General features: G+C 28.3%; 1 protein-coding gene across 1 annotated transcript; it reads right to left on the reverse strand.

Moving 5' to 3' along the window:
- Nucleotides 1-1,254: 1,254 nt before the first annotated feature.
- LOC113373397 (gamma-aminobutyric acid receptor alpha-like) lies at nt 1,255-22,292 on the reverse strand. Its single transcript, XM_026613698.1, has 13 exons — nt 22,259-22,292; nt 18,963-19,030; nt 18,810-18,902; nt 17,676-17,803; nt 17,421-17,503; nt 15,383-15,517; nt 12,337-12,401; nt 11,217-11,338; nt 11,021-11,147; nt 3,300-3,443; nt 2,723-2,960; nt 1,995-2,185; nt 1,255-1,348 (listed from the first exon to the last, which is right to left on the reverse strand). The coding sequence occupies exons 1-12, from the start codon at nt 22,290-22,292 to the stop codon at nt 2,025-2,027; spliced, it is 1,398 nt and encodes a 465-aa protein (XP_026469483.1). The 3' UTR covers nt 1,255-1,348; nt 1,995-2,024.
- Nucleotides 22,293-23,400: the final 1,108 nt, after the last annotated feature.

The following is a 23,400-nucleotide window of genomic DNA, read 5'->3' on the forward strand; positions in this document are numbered from 1 at the left end:
GTGTTTACAATATCCTACTAAAAAATATCACATAAATAAAAATATCCTTTGATCAAATAACGCTCTTAGATGCTATGTTATTCAGCAGCTTTAACAGATATTGAAATTAAAAAAAAATCCTTTGATGAGATTTGGATAATAAAAATGTAAGAAAATAAAAAAATCTGAAGCATTTTTGCAACAACAAAAACAAAATTTATACACACAAAATTGTAAATAATATTGTGTCTAAACAACAAAATAATGCATGCAACAACTGATATTTTAAATTAATGATTGCGATGCAAATGTGTTGTAAGATTATGTTTGATTATCAAGAACACGCAACCTGGAATTAAAGCATGTAATGAAAGTAAAGATATCATAAACAAACAACTAAAAGTTCCTTACCTGCGGCATTCTATTGAGTCAATATTGGTATTACTTCATCGAAACCAAATTACCAACGAGTCGGTTTTGCTTTCAGGAAGAAAGCACATATTGAGATTTTAAAGAAAGTTTGAATTGTTTTCACTTTTCAAAACACTTAACTCGCGAACTTTTCAAGAGCATAAAAAAATGTAAGCACTCCCGCCGAGCATAACAGATAACTTTCATATAATAGTAATGAAAACTTTATAAACAAACTTATAAATCTTATAAACACAAACTTAACACAATAATAAATTAATAGTACAAAATAAAATCAACTAACTTATTCTTTAGAATAAGGTGTAGTGACGTAATATTTTTTAAAATTATTTTTTAGTAATTTTTACTACTTTTATATACATTATTTAATTTATTTATATAAAAAATACAGGAGCTATTAACACACAGCCGTCAGGACGCGGCCATATGCACTTTTGACTGTCACGTGACAACTGAGTGTCAAGTGAAGTCGTTTTGAATGCTTTGTAGATAGCGCCACAAGCGGAAAAAGCTGCAACTATGAAATATATACATATGAAAAAATAAATTCATATATATGTATATGATTTTCAAAAATATTAAGTGAAAAACATATTGCAATATATCAATATTTCATTTATATTTATATTTTTTTAATAACGACTGAACCGTTATTATCAGTATAACGGCGTTAGTGTTTAATAAAGAAGGAAGTAATTAACTGATCGGCGTGAAGTTGTACATTTATAACCAAGGTAATCTAATTATTTATATATTTTATTGCTGAATAAACTGTCGGCATAATTTGATTTATAGTACTACAAATAAAAGTATATAACTCTAATAACATTGCTAAACCGTAGAGCCACCTATTATAATATTGTAGATTCCATTACTCCATTACTCCCATGATAGTCCAGTCATTTGGTCATTTTGCCGGTACAGTACTCCGGGAATTCTGAAAATTGGTAATCTCATAGATTTCGAGGTGCTCTTTACAAAAATCAACTTTGCCACCTCAAATTTGAACGGCAAGTTGCCGCCATATTGAAAAAATGGCGTCAAAAAACTGCTTTTTTTAAAATATCTCCTTTCTGGCTCATTCTACAATAAAAGTATCTATGTACGAATTAAACTAGACAAAAATTCCTACAATTATTTGAAAAACCGTTTTTTTGTAAAATTGATAGTTTGAGAGTACGGCCGCCTCAAAGTCTTTGCTGCTCTCGCCGTAGTATCAAATCTGTCCGTACATGACAGCACTTTGAACTTGACCACATTCCCTTCTAATAAATAAATATTTTCAATGTTAAATTAAGCGAATAAGATCTAGAAATAAATTAATTCAAATATTTTTCTGTTTTTTTGGTGATTTTTTAACGCTAATGAATATGGAAGTAATCAACTGACCGGCGTGAAGTTGTACATTTATAACTAATGCAATCTAATTATTTATATATTTTACTGTTGAATTAATTGGCGGCATAATTTGATTTATAGTACTACAAATAAAAGTATGTAACTCTAATAACATTGCTAAATCGTAGAGCCACCTATTATAATATTGTAGATTCCATTCCTCCATTATATCGACTTCTTCATACCTCTCATTTATTTTAGAAAATTATATTTTTTCAATTCAAAGAATCCATCCTTGTCCATGTGAATTCTTCTTGATAAGTAACGTATATAATCCAATATAATAGATTCAATAATCCAAAACTAGCAGGAAATAAAACTCTTGCCATCCGGTCTATCATGGACACACTATTTACTTGGCGAATGGTTCCGTTAGCTAAAATATAAAATGAGAATGCTGGCTAAAGGTTTGGATATTTAATATGACATATGATTAGGTAAATTATTTATTTACAAATTTGATGTAAAGTATATATTATGATAAAAAATGCTGTGTCATTTTTAGATTATAGTTAATTCATATACTTAGTTTTTGTGTTTCTCTTCATTATATTTTTGTACTTGCAATAGTGATAATTCAAGTAAAACAAAGGGATTTTACTGTAGTTTTTATAGTTAGTATACTTATATTAATAGTACTATAAAAACCATTGCTTCTCATAACCAATTGGCACTAACACACTGTATGTTTCAAAACAGCTTAGGTAAAATATTATTTATCGTGTAAAATGCAAAATTTTGCTTGCATTATTAAAATTTTGCTTGGTTCACAGGAATTATGGTATATGTGTATATGAATTATAGTATTATATTCAATCTTAATATATAGAATATCAAGCCAACCAGCTGAGGTAAAAATTTTCATTTCATTAAAAGTTTAGTAGTTAGTTTGTTCATTATATCAATAATTTACCTCCTCTTTCCTTCTTGCAACTCGAAGCCTCTCTCTGTCTCTGTCGCCTGAACTCATCATTTCCAAGAAGGCAATATATTAATTGCTTCCAGCGAGGAATTGCTTTCTCAGTTTGAGTCGTTCGCTCTACTGTAATTTGTGTACTTGTAGCACTTATCGAGAGAGGACTGCAACTTCTTTTATGTCTGCACGATGGAGGTGTTTTTCTGTGAATTGTTCCATAAGTGATTGCAGGATCCTGCAGGAAATTTAATTTTAATATACAGAAACATTAATAATAATTCATGTATATCTTTATATCTATTTCAGATGTTTTACATATTTAGATATGGCAATTGAAATGTAATAATTTAACAGCGTAAGATTATGCTACATTGTAGAAAATTAATTCAGCACACTAATTGCAAGACTACATTTGAAATCATATAGTGATGAAAATATTGTTTGGTTACAAGAAACTGTTAGGAAACAATTTTCAACTATCTAATCTTGTTAGTAATGTATTAGCTAAATAATAGATTCTTCAAGAACTCTATCACAATTCTGTCTACTAAAATAAATTTGTAAATTTACTTACATTATAAATTGGACAAATAATTGAGCATTTGCGTCTAACTGATATTTGCTTTTCTTCGGGAACTCCAAGTGCACTAACATCCTTCGAAGAAGTCACAGTTTCCCATTCATCATCTTCGCTTTGCATGATTTCACCACTACCGACCTTTGAGAAGTATTTTTAATTATTAATACATACAAACTAAATCATAAAAATATAATTACGAATAAGTGTAAATAAATAAATAAGAATGTTTATCATCCACCATAAATATCATATTTTTGTAGAGTACCAGAAATATTTATAATATTTTGGAAAGATTGATTTAAATTGCCTAAAGTTAAATATATATATATATATATATATATATATATATATATATTTATATATATATTTATTTTAAAAAATTCTATTTTACATATAACTTATAAAAAGAGTATTTGCCGTTTAAATTCCTTTTAAGAACAGAATAAAGAGAAATAGATAATGTAGATAATATTACAAAAAATTATACTTTGCAAAGACAATGTTGTCTAAAAATGGACTTCATATTTTATATATGGAATTTAAAATTCATACATTTCGGCCATAATTATAGACTTGAAAAATTAGCTTATCCTAATATTAAAAAATAGAAATATTAATAATCTATGGCGATATTAAACAAATTTAATGTTATATAGAGTAGTATTATTTATATCATATCCTCTTATACCAAGGATTATCCTTATTTTTATTTTTAATAATAGACCAAATATATGAGTTTTAAATAAAAATTTAAATGACTCTACTTCAAAATATAGGGTCCGCCAACTAGCTTTTTTTGGAAAATTCTTTAAAAAATCTACTGAATATTTTGCCAATTTTCTCTTTGTTTGAAAATTCTATTAAAAAATCACCAAATATTTTCACTTTTTTTATTTGAAAGTGAAATGTAAAGAGAGCAGAGTTCACAGTAGGGTTGCTTAAGTCGTACCCCCTAAAAAAAAAAGTTATTTGGCGGACCCTATATCTTATGCTAATATCAAATACAAAATTATAATTAATTTGTATTTATTTGTATATATACAATAAATAACGTATTAACCATTTAAGGCCCTCTCCATAAATTCGTATCGTATTTATATCGTATTTACCAAATATTATATATACATTGTAGGACTTATCAGTACAACAAGTAAATTTGTTGAAGACAGTGCGGCTATTATATCTTTGTGAGTATCGGCTATCCAATACGAATTGTTGTTTTATGATGATAACACACTACTTGGAGACAGATAATATTTCTACGCCACAACTTGAAATTACAGGTGTTATAGTTTTACTTGAAATGCCGTGATTAGTTTTGAAAATCGTGATTAAACTTGTATTTATTTCATGTTTAGTTACGGCAAGTGGGCGACACTTATGATGGCTGAAAACGATCCTCTTTTAAATGCAATTCTGGTGACCCTTATAGGACTATTGAAAGAAATGGAAATAATGTGAGTTAATGATATATTTATTATTTTATTTCGATTTACTTTTTGTTTTCATGTTATTTCCGGGTTTGATGAGAAATCTAGATTGACTAGTGATAAGGTGAATATCCAACATAATTCCAATTTGCATATTTTACTTTGAAACTACAATGAAACATAAAATGAATTTAATTTAAATCACGCTGAGACCAAATAACAATTTAAAAAATAAATAATTTCTAATTTAAAATAAGTATCTAATGAAATATTGCATTTGTTCTTATTACAGGCGGAAGGCGAAACGGAAACTTATATAAGCTACGTTGGAAAACTATCACTAAATATAATATTACACACGTTAATATTAGGTTTCACAGTTTTTATTATAAGTTTAGGATTTGCCGATCCACTCAGATTATTTACGTTTCATCCCATTTGTATGACGACAGGGGTATGTTTCTGGTTAAATAATTGAATACACCCGTATATGATATAATGATGATTTTTGTTTTTAGTTTTTCTTCTTCACAACGAATGCAATTTTCACGCAGTCCAAGTATAATATAGTTAGTTTCCGATTTCATCATCAAAATCGTATAACTCTACATTGGGTGCTTCAAGGAGCTTCTGTAATACTGATGACTATAGGATTTATTCTTGTAATACTGACTGTTAATCAGCAAGGAGCGCCGCATTTTTTTACGAATCACAGTAAGAAAATAACTAAAAAAAAAATTAAATATATACTGGTCAAATATTTTTGCCCAGTTTTATAATAGTTATATTTTAAAATAATATGTTTTTTATTCTAGGTATAGTTGGCCTAACTGCCTACATTTTAATGTGCGTTTCTTCCCTCGGCGGGATAGCAACTTTGTACAAACACCGATTTCGAGAATGGTTTACAGCCCGTGCTTTTAAAATTGCCCATTCTTCATTTGGAATAATTACATACACTATGGGAACAGCAGCTTTATGTTTAGCTCTATTTACACATTATTTTGAAAAGTACAACGGATCAGGAAGTGTAGGAACTTGCCTTATTGTGATATTATCGGTCTGGGCTTACGCGATGTTTAGACCGCTAAGTAACCTCAAATCCAGATTAGGATTTTAGAAATATGAAAGCTTTATGAATAAATAATTTATTGTAGAGATTATTGGATAAATAAATTTATAATATTAAAGTTGTATGTTTTTTTAACTTTCCGTAGGGTAAGTTATTATTGTAATGAGCCAAAAATCAAAATTGAAATTTTTACATTTTTCGACGTTTTGAAGGTTTCTGAACATTTTGGCATACCTCAGAAAAAATGGATGTGTGTGTTTGTATGTATGGATACAAATTTCCAGTCACGTTTTCGGACGCACGGATCAACCGATTTAAATGGTTGAAAAAACATTCGATTCCTATTGATAGGAAATGTGCTAATTAGTTTTTGGCAAAGACAGGTTCAGCAATTACAGAGATAAAGAGCAAAGAGTGCAGAAAATAGAAATCGAAGTTTTGAGAGAATGGAGCATCCGATTTGAATGTTCTAAAAAACATTCAATTAGTAATGATTGGGAGAAGTGTTTATCAGATCTTGGCAAAGGCAGGCCCAGCCATTTCGAAGATACGGAGATAATGTGCAAAAATGGCAGTTTTGAGAAAACTAAGCGTCCGATTTAAATGATTCAAAGAACTTTTGCTTGTCCTTAAACAAATAATCGATTTGGAAAAAAAAAATTTTGTTACAACTTTTTTTTTCAAAAAAATATTTTTTTGTATATCGTAAATAATTTAGATATTATTTTTAATTCTGACTAAAGTTCTAATATACTTTGAACAAATAATTTCAACTTTGCAATTCAGTTTATATAATTCTTATAGATATTAGACAATGTTACAATATTAATAATAATCTATTTCAAAACATTCAGTATTCCTCGAACATTTCGTTACGGTACGGGAAGTTCCAGCAATTTGTCTTAAGGCACAATGCCATACACCCAACTAGTTAGATTTACATTGATTAATAAATGATAATCTCCGAATTTAAATTTGTACGTTTTTATATAATTGGAGCCATGCAGTGCGCAAAGTTAAGTACTCAGTTGGCTTTGCTTTATAAATAAAATCGTTTTTCTCATTAGAAATTATTAGCCTGTCATTTCGTGTTTTCAACAAACTTATTTTACTTTTAAATTACACCATACGTACCTATTTATACAGAGTCATAAAATTTTTTAACATCGCCTAAAGAAGAATAAAAAATTGGTTTAAAAGGATTTCGGAAATCGAATGATGTACAAGCTGATGTTCTGTAAACACAATGTGCAATATTCGTCGATACCATTAAGTGACAGTTATTTTCGAACATCAAGTTGCCACAGCATTGACAAACCATCATCGCATACAAATTCAAGAGGCATTCTAAAATAGTTTTAATATTTTAGAAAAAAGTAAACTAAAAATACTTTAGGAAGAATTAAAAAACTGAGACGCGTTTGATTGCATTTGTTTTTGTCAATCAATCAAACTAATTATTAATTTTTCGTGCGTTAATGTTGGAATTTTGGAACTTAGAAAAAGATATTATAAATGATGTCGATCTGCAGCCCGTCGTCGGCCAGCAACAGCACAGAGGCCCAAATGTGCAAAGGCGACCTCACGGTCATGGTAATGTCCGCTGTCAACTATATTCTAATAATATTATTCGCAGCATATATCACATATATCGCATTCGCGTACGAAGAAAACTACGTATTTTCGGCACATCCATTCTGCATGACAGTGGGGGTGAGTTTTTAAATTCTTGTAATAAATGACAAATAAATCTGACATGACTTTTATTATTTTAATTAAGTTAAGAGAATCTTGCTAGTTAGAACCCTAATCCAATCTGATAAAGCAATTCTTAAGATTGTTTGAATTATTTTTTCATACGCTTCTACTTTTGTGTTCCATTTTCTAGTGTTCTAATATAAGTTATAAATTGCAGTTTTTTTGTTTTACGACGAATGCAATATTCTGTGTAAACCAAAATAACATTTTGCTATGGAGGGTATCCTGCACGACGAGGTACCGATTGTATTGGATTATGCAGGCATTGGCGTATGTCCTGATGACGATCGGATTCGCCTTGGCCATCGTCTGCATGAGCTGGGACGAAGAGAGGAGTCATTTCACAACTTTACATGGTAAGATAAAAGATTACTGTCCGAAAATTCCGAAAAATTAAACTACTAGCTTAAGACGTTATTCTAGTCATAAATTGTATGCGATTCTTGAAAGTCCGTAAAAAAGTAAAATATCATCTTTACTATCCAATCTTTTTTAAATTAATTAAAGTTTTAAGAATACAGATAAAATTGAAATATGAAAACAGTTTAAAAGTTTTAATTCTAGTAAGTTTTGAAGTAGGGCTCTCAACAAATTGTCCAAATGACAAAATATTTTATTAATCTAGAAGAATGCCGCATTCATATGAACTACAGAATTAAAAAAAATCACAAAATAACGACTGTCTAAAAAAATCCTTTTTAAATTTTTTTCGATATTGCCGAATTTTTGAATAAGTGTAAAAATCGTAATTTGGGGGTTACACGGATGAGAAGTCTATAAAAGAGCTTGTTAAATTTTCTTTAAAGAAGACTAAAAAATTTCAAGTAAATCGGTCTAGTAAAAATTGTGAAATCGTGGGTATCGAATAGAAAAAAGACAGTTTAGAGAAAACGTGTTTAAAATTTCTCGGATTGTCGTAGTCAAACAGCTGTATCGTCGAAAATAATTTAAATTTTGAAAAATCCTCTCGCACAAACATTCTTGAAAAGTTAAACTTTGAGAATATAAAGAAACTGGGTTTCTTAAGTAACCCCTCAAGAAATGTTTAAAATCTATACGTTTGGCTAAAGTTTTATGCTTTTTTTTATATTTATATTTGTAACTAGTTGGTATTGGTATTTTGTCTTGAGGCAAGTTACATGAACTTACCGTTATGTGTAAATAATTCAATTAATCAATAAAAAATAAATCAATTTATAAGTGATTAAAAGTATTCCGAGTGGATTTATTACACATAATTGAAAGCGAACGAACACGTTAACTCTGGGTATTTTCTAAAAGCAAATTTTCAAAATCAATACTTTTTATAATTGAACCAGTTTCCGTAGGACTGTAATGGTTTAGTATGTTCATTAAGACCAAGTACTCTATCGTTAAACCAAGTAAATCGTTTAATTTTAATTTTAACACACGTCAAAAAAACAACTCATTTTCTCAAACTTTGATGAATTTTTAAAATTAAACTACTTGTCGGAAGGCCGTAATATTACAGTAAGTTGTATAAGACCATGATAAATATAGCAAAAAAAAAACATAAAAATCGGCTTAAATATTTTTTTCAACAGTTAATTACAAGAAAACGGCTCGGTAGATTTTTACCTAAAACTAATCAGTACCATTTCCAACTAATATCTTTCGAAGAGTTTTTGACTTTTTAAAATCGGTTCGGTAGGATGAGCTTAAATGTAGACGAAAAGTTTAACACTTTTTTACAAATTACAAAGAAACGGCTTGGCCGATCGTCGCACAAAAGTGACAAGCGATAATCGTTATCGAAATACATCAAATGGCTTTTAAATTTCTGAAATCGGTTCAGGCGTTTTTGAGAAAACGTCGATTAAAGGTCTAATTTTGACAAATGCCAAAAAAAGCGATACCAATTTTTGCAAACTTTGACGAATTTTCAAAGTTAAATCAATTGTCGTAGAGCCGTAATATTTTAGTATGATCTAGAAGACTATAGTATCTATCGTCAAAAATATAATAATAAACATCGTCGAAAATTTTTTTTAACACTTTATTACAAGAAAACGAACCGGCCGATCTTTACCAGAAACTTCTCCTTCGGGAAATTAAAAATAAAATCGCTAACTATTATAAAAATCATTATATGAATGTATATATCTTAAATTCGAACATATATCGTACAAAATTGTTAAATTAGAGAAAATCAATTTATAATATAACGATAATATTTTTATTATCAGGGGTGGTCGGTCTCCTGCTCTTCGTCCAAATGACGATCCGATGCATCGTCGTGATCATGGGCGGATTCGGCGGCGACAGCACCGCCTGCTGCACCACCGACAACTACCGCACGCTGAACACGGTGCTGGCCATCACCACGTACGCACACGGCATGGTCTGCCTGATGCTGGGAATTCTAACAGTTTGGTTCCGAAGATTAAACAGCGATTACACAGTCGGAGTATGCATAGCCGTACTCGTGCTGCTTTCAATTTGCGCGATCGTAAAACCGATCGCCCGCCTAAGGAATCGAGTTGCACCAGATTGCTTGCCCGGATGCCCGGGCTGATGAATTTCCCAAGAAATAAGCGAAATTATAACAATTTCGTTGTGTAATATATTTGACGCTGACACATTTTTTACCCGTGGCGTACTAGATGTGTCGTTTGTTTATTTTCTACCAAGACGCTTGGCGATATTTTAACATTGTGTATAGACGTGTTATAAAGGTTAAACATTGATGTGTATTATATATTTATGCATTAAGACTTTGATGATTTATATGGGGGTATGTTTGTAACGGGAATTTGTTTATAATATATATGCAATATGGCAAACTAAATTTTAAACTTACTGTTAACGCCTTACTCAACCCTGGTCTAATTATATATTTTATTACCTTCAGGCAGGATAGCAATAATAAACCCTCATCCCTTATTATATAATTTAGAACTATTAAATAATCCCTTTCATTGTGTTGCATCCTGTCCCTAAATCTATCATCATAGCATTAATACTTTTATTCTAAGAATCTTAATCACCTGTCCCCGATTGATTTCCACGTACCAAGGAATTACCGGTTAGTACCTGATTGGTCAAAAATGTAATAGAATGTGCTTGAACCCACAAAAACGAGCCAATCAGAAAAATCATATAGAATTGTAAAATCTTTATAATTTAGTATTAACTCAAATATTATCTAGATAACATCAGTCTTAAATCAATACTCAACTAAGCAACAAGTCTTAAATCAACATTCAAAGCAATAACATCTAACATATCATCTATAAATCTTAATCTTTCATTCAAATATACAATAGTTAAACATTTATTATTATTCTTTTATTCGGTCTGATATAGCCACTATCTAAGTATATCTGGTCCTTCGACAATATAAATAAAGTGCAAGTGTTTTAATAGAGTTCGGCAGCATCTTGGTAGATCACGGACTTCTTATACATTTTTGCAATCTATCATTTAACACTTACTTTCGTAAAATAATGAACCCCTGCAAATTCAAGCAACGTAGCAATGCAGTAGAAAAAGCTCATGAGGAGAAACCAATCTAAAGCTGTTGCGTAGCGCACTTTAGGCAGATCAGTTCGAGAATCTAAGCTATAATACATTTAATCATTAACATCGTATTATTTAATCGCTGATGATTTTAGCAAATTATTATTTTACCTGATAGTAGATAGGGTAAGCACAGTTGTTATTCCCAATCCAACCCTATCCGAAGTCGCTTCTCGGTGTATCCAAAAAGAAACCCAAGACAAAACCACGATGAGTATACATGGTACATAAACCTATAAAATATATTTTTTTATCAAACAAGCAGTTTATTAACTTCCCGTAGGGCAAGTTATAGTAATCGCAAAAAAATCGAAAAGGACAATTTTTATATATCTTTACGTTTCAAAGGTTTCTGAACATTTTGGCATACCCTAGAAAAAATTTATGTGTGTGTGTATGTGCGTGTGTGTATGTATGTTCGGATACAAATTTTCGTCAACGATTTCGGAAACACGGATCAACCGATTTGAATAATTCAAAAAACATTCGATTCGTATTGATAAGGAGACGTGCTGATTAGTTTTTGGCAAAGGCAGGTCTAGCCGTTCCAAAGATGCGGGGCATAAAGTGCCGAAAACGGTAACTCAGTTTTTAAGAGAACGGAGCGTCCGGTTTGAATAATTCAAAAAACATTTTACTTGTATTGACAAGATGAATAATTGATCAAATTTTGATGAGGACAGGTCTAGCGGTTTCGGAGATCTAACAAAAAAAGTAAAAAAAAATGCAATTTAGCGGTCAAAAATGATCATTAGACATATACACATCAAATTGTCAGATATTTTATAGAGATTTTAACACTAAGTAAAAATTTTGTTTACATCCCTATGGGTTCCGTACCAATGTTTATCCGTTAGACAGCAAGGCGGCGGTTACGCGCTTTATATTTTGTCTCTATGCAGTTAAAGCAGTACGATTGCTTTGAAAAAAAGTTCAGATCTTCCAAAATATGTCAAAATAAAGAAAAAAAATTTTTTTTAAAAAAAGTAAATTTTTGTCCAGTTTATAGTTTCTCAAAAATCAATTTTTTTCGAAGTAATTTTTTTTTCAAAAATGTTATTCGTTTTTGAAAAAATAACAATTTTTGATACGAGAAGTTCCAGCAATTTGCCTTAAGGCGCATGGCATCGACACGATGCCCTAATTGCCTTAAGACAGAATTCCACTTACAGCTAGTTCAAATTATAATTGATTGAAATAATACACACAAACAAAAGTTTTTGATACCCACCTGAATCAAGAAGTATCCTGTGTGTCTCTGCAGATTGAAAGATACTTGCAAGACAGAAAAATCACCTAAAATTAATATTTGATATAAATTTTATGATTCTATTCATTAAAGAAACTTGACTTATCAAACTAAAGTTCCATTCTATAGATGGCGAAACGATTTTCTCTATACATTTCGTATTTGCTTTTAGAAATTATTACTCACTATATAAATCATAGTGTTCGTTCCTGATCTGGCTGGCATTGGCGGCTTGTACTTGACCGTCAGCACCAAACTAGTTTTTACGTAATACCATATACAAGATTAAAGGCCAATTTCACAATCAACAAGCCGTTCAACCGTCTCTAGAGAGCTCTTTGAATGAATTATTCGATAGATTTTTAACTTCCAATCTTAACTAGAATAGATGATACTTTTTTATTTTATAATGCGCTATATAATATTTAATATTTTATAGAAATGCAAAAATAAACACATTACATATTTGAATCAATCATGTATTATCTTCAAAAAATGAATATATGTATCTATAATAACAAAAATCCAATTGGCATTAATTTTACTTTTTTCATGTAATCTAGTTCAAAGTTTGATAAATTTTAAATAAACAAATTCTAGAGAAGTTGGTTACGAAGTATTAGATTCAAATTTGTACGCACTATACAGAATAATACAAAAAACAACCAAGAGCACATACCCTATGAACGGTTTTTGAATATATTTAAAGCACAAGAAAATAGAGAAAATAAGCTTTAAACAAAAACGTGCTTTCTCTCTTAAACTTCCTAATCCAAAATTATATTATCTCATTATTTTTCAAAATATTATACATTTGTGGCAATGTCTTTGCCTTAAACCAACCTGACAATGAGCATATTGGCATAAATACCCATCCATGCTTATGTTTCATTCATTCGAGATAAATCATAAAAGAGTCCACGGTTTAATAGTCCGGATGTTTAATACGATTAAAGTATAATCTCTCTGTGTCGAATGTGCAAAATAGTCATCACGTTGCATCAGATATGAAATAATTAAATACTAATGGCATTCTGGAACGTTCTTAGTTATGCAAGGACGTGAGCTCAAACCGCGACACGGACTTACATGTGGCAAATATGTAAAACCATAAGAGCACATATGTATATTTATGCGTAAAATTATGCATAAATATCTGGCTAATGCAACTGGGCTTAAGTTTAAATCCGGATGAACGTTTTGCACACAAAAATCTAATGGGAGCAAGTGTAACAAATATGAATGACTTGAACTTACTAAAATTAATGCAACATTTTAGATATGATATAAAGTTCATCTGTCAGCTCTCGATATCAAGCACTAAACTTGGATTTCTCTCTCCAAAACTAATGTTACATTGTTCTATTAAATATGCTATTCATGCATTCTAAATTCCATTGTTTAGACAACGGTTGAAGTAACACTCAACGAAAATTTGTCAGTCAGTCATACTAATGTTACATAGGGCACAATCTGCATACAGTTTAAAGATCTCCTATATCTCTTATATACCGGAAGAACAAATAAAATAAAATCTTGTTATTTTAAATAGACCCTAAAATATAATAAATAACGTACTTTCAGATTTGGAAATTCTTATTTCCAATTTAAGATTTCGCAAAAAAAATATTTGCAATTGCTATAGTTTTGCAATTGAAACGACCTTTAGTATCATCTTTGTGAGTTATTTAAAATTTCCTGTATAGCACGAAACTTTCTAATATCTAATATCTGGTAACAAGATATCAAAAGAAAGTGAAACAAAAAGTCGCGGAAGAAAACAATGGACTGAATGGTCTTATTTTTAGTCTTCCAACATAAATCTCCAGTTGAAAAACATGTTATTTTAAAGTCACTTGTTTTGAACCAAAGATAATTGTTATACACTAGTAAAATAGAATTAAATCACAAAAACAAAGTGTACAGTAAAAGTGATAAAATAATTAAATTATTTACTGGAATAATAACCACTAGGCTATGACATAGAATCTGACTACATAGAAATTTATCACCTTTTTAGCCTTCTATTCTTAAGATTAATTGTACTATTTTAAATTGGAAATTTCAGTCAATATAACATAACAGATATATCTAAATTACCAAAGTTTTCTCTATTTTAATACAGATTTCCACCTTATGTTTTAAGCTTTTGTAAACGCAAAATTTGTCCCGGATTTAATTCTTTTATCCCGGATTTTCGAGAAGTATAGGTTTAAATTTACTTTTTGAAATTATTTGATAATAAAATTACAAGACAACAATTATGCTTATATGAAACAATAAGTTATGAAAGAGATGCCGAATTAAAAATTCCAAAAGCGGGTTAAAATAGCATCTAACATTAATTAATTAAGCTAACAAAAATGAATAAAAATTATGAAAAGGAACCAACAAGTTCTATTTTTTTTTCAGGATAATAAATAAGAAATTAGCACAGAAATTTATACAATGTATAACGCGAAAAAACATATAGATTGAAAAATATGAGATATAATAACATGATAAGTAAAATAAAAGTATAACATATAATCGAATAAAAAGTTCTTACTAACACTTGATGACAGTATGTTTTTAATAGCTCTTTTCATACTTATCTAAGTTAATTGAAACAATATATATATGCAAATAATATTATATTATGATAGTATAATGATATTCCCAGAATAGGTGTATACAATTTGTATCTTTATGTAAAAATCAATGTATGTATTTAAGTCAAATAAAGCAAATTTTCAAATTAAAAAAAAAAAAAGTTTTTACTAGCCCGTTCTGATTAAAAAATTGATTCATTCTAGACATATTTTACATATTTTAGACATCATTAACATGCAGTGTAAAATTCTCCAAATGGACATATTTATATACCAATTAAATACTCATTGTGAACAGAGTAGTTAATTAGTTTGAATAAAAAATAGAGTATTGTAAACAAAGCAGGAGCCGAATGTAATTGAAACGTTTTTCGTAAACAATGCTCCATTCGAATGAAATTAAATACCTACATTCATTATTCTAAGTGTTAAATTACCTTCTCTTCTCGTAAAAGTGAAATTTCTGTAAGGGGCACTCATCAGATCGAATTGTGATAGTGTCATGCCCGAAACGAAGGTCACAGAGTCCGCGTTTTGCCATTGATATTCCAACTGCTCTCGCGTGTAAGCATCTGTAAAAAACAATACCAGGAACAACTAGAAGAAATATTTTAATTGGAATAGAAATTTTAATTTAATTAGTTTAAATTAGGAATAGTCGGTTTGGGTATACTGCTATCCTAAATATGATATATAATAGTGATGCCTATATATCATATACAGGCATCAGAATTATAATTGTGTAAAAACAAAATTTAAGTAATTTTTTTATTTCTAATTAATTTACTATGTATAAAACTTATATTTTTAAAAATTATAAAAAAATCTTTCTAAAATTCTTTTTAGAAAATAGTTATGTATGCGTTCTCTTAAATTTCCTATTTACCTATATGAATCTTATTGGATTCACGTTGCATATCGGAATCATATTGTATAATATATTACATAAAACCCCTTCATAATCTGATTCAAAATTAATAATAATTATTAGATTGGATTATTATTAATCAAATCAGATTTTAAATTTATAATTATTTTCCTGATAACTTTCAGAACTCGATCTGATAAAATTTCTGAACTCGTGTATTATTTTAATAATCATATATTTAAATTTATTTAAATTCTAATTTTTTTCTTTTCAATTTACTAAGTATTAAATATGAATTCTTAATAAAAATAAATAAATATTTCTAAAATTCTTTTGAATTTATATGGTTGAAGTAGTTATGCAGAAATTCTCATAGATTTCCTATTTACCCATATGAATCTTATTGGATTCTGAATGCATATTGGAATCTTATTGTACCATCAATTCCATAGAACCCCTTCAAAATCGGATTCAAAATTAATAATAATTATTAGATTGGATTATTATTAATCAGATCAGATTTTAAATTCATAATCATTTTCCTGATAACTTTCTGAACTATATCTGATAAAATTTCTGAACTTGTATATTATTTAATAATCATATACATAAATAGTTTTAAAATAATTCAATTAATAAAATATGTTTAAATATTTGATTATTTTTTATAAAAAGTGCTATGATTATTTATAATATATAAGTAAAAAATATTTGAAAATGTGCCTTGTTTGTTATGTATATATAGCAAGTAAAGCTTAAATCTGTAATTAGAAAAAATTTAATTTTCCTAATTGTTAAGATAATCAAATAATTATTTATAGACTTAATGTTACCAATCTAATTTTATTTAATAATAAATATTCAAATAATGTTATGTACCTTTAAAAAATGTTTGTATATTTCGAAGTTATATTCCGAAAGAAAGATCTCAAAGGTGAAAGTTTCAATCCATCGTGGAATATTATAATAAATCATATGTGTTAACAAGTTTTTATAGAAAAAAACATCAAACATACCGGTTATATAGGAAGAACCAATTTTAAACCGTGAACAACGCTATAAGAAGATTCAGCCAAACCATAATAATCTTCATCATTTTAAATTTTACAATGTTTTATGTTCTATTTAAAATACGCAAAAATCTTTTTCCCAACATTTTTTTCAAATGTTTTTTAGACTTAAATCTATCACGTCTAGCGTCTACTTCTATTTATCTGAAACCCAAGATTCGAGAAGCTACAGAAGGATTTTATCGTGCGGAATCCTATGCTTTTAACTTTTTATATAAAAATCAGATCTTTTTCTAAAAGCATTCATGCATAACTCTATACTAAATCATACAGTTTTATAAAAGATGTATATATATATATATATAGAAAATAAAACTTGGATTTTGGAATTCATTTATTCATTTACAAATGTTAGTGTAAAGTTTAAAATATTGTTGATGAAAACCGCTATGACATTTATTAGTATCTCCTGAGAGTGCTGACGAATAAGATTGGGTTTTGTGAAAAATATGATCTCTCTTTTATATTTTAAATATAAATCTCTTTATCTTTTTTGTCAAAATGATCGAGAAAATATTGATAATTGGATTGACTTACAGCTTCCTAGGATGAGAGGGCAGCTTTGGCGATCCATAGGGAAATTGCGCAGCTCCATCGGACATTTGGCCTTGATCGTCAATCTGGAAAGCAATTAATATTTTAATTAAATATGAATTACCGTACCTGTGTGACAACTTCGGTTTTTCGTGTCATATAAAATTTTATTTTTTATAACGTTAAAAATTCAAATTTCTGAGAGAGCATTATATTGATCCATAGAAATAGCTAAAATTGAAAATTTTTATATTTTACCTCATTGAGTATAAAATATCTCCATCTTGAGTTATTCTCAATAGTTTGTTTGGAACTGTGATTGTATGAACGTATGAATTTTTCCCATTGTAAAAATAAGTATCAGGTCTCCAAATCCGTTCTAGCATCTGTAAGAATAAAAAAATTTCAATATACAAATAAATACTTATATTTAGTATGCATATATTATAATTGAAACAATGAGATAAATTATTAATGATACTTGATCAACCTAGTTTTAATTTTTTATATACCTATTCAAAAATATTTTGCTGATTAAGTTATTATTAAATGGATTAATAGGATATTGATATATTACAGATTTATATATATATATATATATATATATATATATAATATGGTTATTAATTATGGTTTCCGCAAAAAATAATAAAAAATAAGCAAACGCACAAAATTTTTATTTCTACATGGTCAGTAAGAAATATTACATATTTCACTGAAATGAAGTAATATTTTTTGCAAGCAGGGTAATGAAATGAGCTTAATGATATTTATATAACTTGCTGAGTAATGTGTTCCAGCAAAAGCATATACATCTGTGATGTGCAAGAATGGCAACTTTCAAGTCTATATGCGGAAAATTTTTATAAGTTAATAAATTTAATTAAAACAACTGGGTAATGCGATCTATTTCAAAATTATTAATAAAAGTAATTTAAAATTAAATAAGACAAAGTGATGATGCATATTTAGATGCATTGCTGTTGCAAAAAGCGAAGAACGATAACGTCAGAAAATGAGTTTTAAAAATTTGCTAGATAATTTGCTAGTTTGTTGCATATTATGTAAGTTTTTATAAACAAAAAATAGCAATATACAAGAGTGGTCTTTAATATGGACATTTTCGACTTTCCTTGCTCCGAAGGGCTCAAATAGTTCCAAATTGATAAAAAACAATTCTCTGAAAGTTTTAGCTCTTAATAATTTTTTTTAGATATAGCGCAATTCAATAAAAGTTTTGTATGGAAATAGCATGAAACGTATGATTTATTTTTAAATAATAATTTTATAATTTAATTAATTTCAAACATTGATGACACCAACATTAATTTTAATTTAATACCCTTTTTCACAGTTTCCAATGTTTGATTTAATCTATAATGATTCAATTACCTTTATACTGAGTGACAGTGATTTTATAGGACCAAGAAAGCTCAAACGAGTATCTCGCCAATATTGCCGAAAATAACAATCCATTGAATATTCCTGCAAAAATTATAATTAGATGATCTGAGGCAAAGTTTTTAATATTTGATTACAACTTACCATGTCTAGTTCTGAAACTGGACCCATGCTTCTTATCAGCATATTAGTTTTCACTAAGGTTGCTATTCCTGAAAGAAATAGAAACTCATGCATAGTATAAACATAAAGATATTTTTATAGACATCAGTTATATTGATTATTGCTTGAAGATTTATCTCTCTGAGTTAAATGATTGAAAGTTGTAATTTATTATTATGTTCATTTACAAGTAAAGTAAATTTTATTTCTACTATTTAGTTCCATTTTATTTACATCAGTTTCCTTCCCATTTCCCGGATTATTCGCAGGATGCAAACAAGTACATATATTCTAATGGTATGAAACGGCACACGTCAGTGCAATAACGCCTTTGTTTCTTGCGAATCGTTACTCAAATAACAAACATCAAACACGGAGACTGAGGATTTGGTAATCTAATATCACAATGAGATAGACCGAGTTAGACAAGATACTAACTAATGTGAATAGATTTTGGTTTGTTTTATCATTCAATTGGAAATTAATTCGAGCTGTTGAAAATCAGTCAGTCGACGTAATTTGTGAACTTAGAATTAATGCATAAGTAATAAAAACAATTCTAATTTATCTTTTTTAACATCCTACTACCGCATGATAATAGAAGACTGAAAAGAATGTGGCCATTGGATTTTGTGCAAACCAACAAAGTTGTATCACTGGATTATCTTATATATGTCATACTTATTTAAATGTACAGTTATCTTATAGAAATTATTATTGTATTTCTGATTGCTAAAATAAAGTGAAAAAATAAAAAAATTCTGTTGGTAATGAAATATTATTTCTTTGCTTTCAAATTTCTAGGATCCGCTGCTAAAAAAATTGTATAATAATGTATAATTTTATAATATTATTTATATCTAATTGAAATTAATTAAGAGAATGCATTTAAATTGATTTTCAAACTTTTTACGAGACTGATAAGACTCAAGATAAATATTAGTAGAAATTCCATGTATTACTTTGTAATAATGTGAATAAAAGTATATAAAATTCCTTTCTTAATATTGTAAATATTAGTTTTATAATCCTCAAACCAACACAACACCTATGCGAGATTTTGCGAAGCTTAATTCTTAAGATCTTTTAAACGACACGATTTTGTAGTAAAAATTATATAGCAATATATAATAATATGTAACATATGTGGATGTTAACAAATGACATTTAACAAGTAATCTTTTTTATAAACATTGCCTATGAAAAATATAATTTTTTGTGACAATGAATGTTAAAATGTAAATTTAGTTGATATAGCAATATACTATATGTTAAAATTCTATATTTGCGAATGACAAACAAGATATGTATATCGTTCTAAATAGAGCAAGATTTGCTGGTAACCGATTTTTTCAAAAATTCTTCTTAAATTGTAAGTCATTATTTTTAAATCAATATTTCATAAAAAATGATTTTCAGAGTTAAAAGTCTCATCCATCATCATAAAATGGAAATTTATTTAATTAAACATATTATTGCAACCCATTCCAAAACCGAGAACCAGTATAAGATTTTTAAAAACTGCAAGAGTAAATTTTATGATTAACTTCAGGATTTATTTCTTCCCAAATGTATTTTGGAAAAAAATCGAATAATCTTTGTTTTTTTTAAACAATCTTTCAGAATAGTTAGAATTATGTTTAAATGATAACAAGTAATCTTTTTTATAAGCAATGCCTATGAAAAATATATATTTGTCACGAAGATTATGAATGTGTAAATTCAGTAGATATAGCAATGTACTATATTCAAAAATTCTATATTTGCGAATGACAAACAAGAATTGTATGTAGTTCTGAATAGAGTAAGACTTGGTGGTAACCGTTTTTTGGAAAATTCTTCTTAAATTTAAAAGTCATTATTTTTAAATTATTTATTTCATAAAAAAAGATTTTTAGAGTTAAAAGTCTCATCCATCATCATAAAATGGAAATCCATTTAATTAAACAGATTATTGCAACGCATTCCAAAACCGAGAACCAAGTAGAAGATTTTTAAAAACTGCAAGAGTAGATTTTATGATTAACTTCAGGATTTATTTCTTCCCAAATGTATTTTGGAAAAAATTGAATAATCCTTGGTTTTTATAAACAATCTTTCAAAACAGTTAGAACTATGTTTAAATGATAACGAGTAATTTTTTTTATAATCATTGCCTATGAAAAATATATATTTGTTATAAAGATCATGAATGTATAAATTTAGTAGATATAGTAATATTCTAAAATTCTATATTTGCGAACAAAATATGTATGTATATGTACAAACAAAATATGTATATCGTTTTGAATAGAGCCAGACTTGGCGGTAACCGACTTTTGCAAAATAAAAAAAACAAAATTTAAGTCATTATTTTTAAATTATTATTTAGTGAATGAGATTTTCAGAGGTGAAAGTTTCATCCATCACCATAAAATGAAAATCCGTTTTAAACAGATTTTCGCAACCCATTCTGAATCCATAAGCACAAGAATAAAAACCGGGCTACAGGAGTAGATTTTAAGACCGAATTCAGAATTTTCCGATCAAATACAGGATTTATTAATTTCAATTTTTTTTTTTTGTTTTTATGGATTAATTCGTTCAAATGCAAACAGTTAGAACTAAGTTTTAATGACGTTTTTAATATTATTATATAAATCAATAAGAAATTTAGTGGGCAAAAAGTAAAATTGGTGTTTGGTTATGATAATATCCATAATAAATATTTATGAATGAAATATGGATTTTTTCTATTTGATTTTGGTAATTTTTTTTATATCTACTTTATTTGTGAGCAACAAAAAAAATCTGAACAAAAATTGGAGCAATTTTCTTTGGATCAAGTTTATTATTTCCACTATCCAAATGGTGCCCAGACCGATGTTTATTCAAATTTCAACAGCAGGTTAAGCAAAAGTCTCGTTCAAAGTGTGTTGGGATTTGTCAATATTGGGAATACTTGAGAAAAGTGGTTTCCGGATCGTTCGCGTATCGCCGAAAACCGCGAGTTATATAATTAAACTTCTATAGTACTTGCTGGTGGTGCCGATGCGACTTGCTGGTTTTATTTGCATCGCTTGAGAGGAAATCATTTCGCATTTTGATACTGTTTGATTACATTTCTTTCTATTAAAATGAGTTACATTTGCATATATATGACAGTTTGTTTTTGTATAAAATAAATGTATAACTTCTATTTATAATTTTATCGGTATATTAACTTTAGGAGAAAAAGTTTATGTTTTGGCTACAATATTCAATTAGCTGATAAATTATCCAAATTTGATTACAATTACCGCATAATATTCCCACAGATTTAAATACAATCATGGTATATCTTTATTTTATTGCAGTAAATAATTAATTACGGACCAAATAAATGTAGCCTTGATGACACCAGGAACTGATCTTACCTTGGGACTGTGTGTCGGCATTGCGATTTCTCGTAATTTTTTAATAGTTTTCCAGAACCATGGTTATGTTACGACTACTGCATCGTTGGGTGTTACCACGTTTCTGTCTCTCGGCCAATTGTCAATTCTGTGGGATCAGCCTGTGGGAAAAAAATATGTTGGATATTAGAAATATATAAAAAAAATATATTGAAAAGCATTAGAAGGACATATTGCTCTATTATATTCGTCCTACATCATCAAATTGTATATATGATAATTAATTTGATTACATATTTTTTATAATATATTACATATTATGCTATGGTATATACTTTTTCTTTTGTTAATATGTCATTGAAAATATTGTAGGATACAACACACCGTAAGTTTTGATTTATTCAAGTACACGTCAATCACACAAAAATCAATACTTTTAAGTATGTGCATTAAGTGCCTTTTTTTAAATTCTTTGTCCCTCGCAAAAATGAATATGGTGAAGTCATTTTTGAATATTTTAATATGTGACTCAATATTTGCGAAATAACTTTTTGCAATTTATAGCTTCAGTTATTTTCAATCTACACAAAAAATTACATAAATGATGTTTTTGGCAGTTACATAGCTGTTATCCCTTAAGTATCCCTCACGATACAAACCGTTTACTCCTCAAAATTGAACCTTTGAGAATTGTTTTTTTTTAAAATATAAATTTATTAAAAAAAAAAAATTAAAACAAAAATGACAATTTCGAGTTTAAATAATTTGCTCTTCTTTCGAATTTCTCTTCGATTTCTATAGCATTACGTAAATAATTTCTTGAAAAATATAGATTTACAGTTCTATCAAAGAATTCATTTCTTTAATTATAGCAAATAGATAATATTGATGTTTCAAATACATAGGAAACTTTATTTTTTATAAGTTAAAGGAAATAAAACTATAAATCCAATATGACATGTGATTAGTCAAATTTTGATAACTCAAGAAGTATCGGAGATATAAGTGTTTTTTCATATAATTTTTATAAGACTTTTTGATAAATA

This window comes from Ctenocephalides felis, unplaced genomic scaffold, assembly GCF_003426905.1.
Source record: "Ctenocephalides felis isolate EL2017-DRISC unplaced genomic scaffold, ASM342690v1 CF-g0.4_SCAFFOLD_01604, whole genome shotgun sequence".
In the NCBI taxonomy this organism is placed as follows: domain Eukaryota; kingdom Metazoa; phylum Arthropoda; class Insecta; order Siphonaptera; family Pulicidae; genus Ctenocephalides; species Ctenocephalides felis.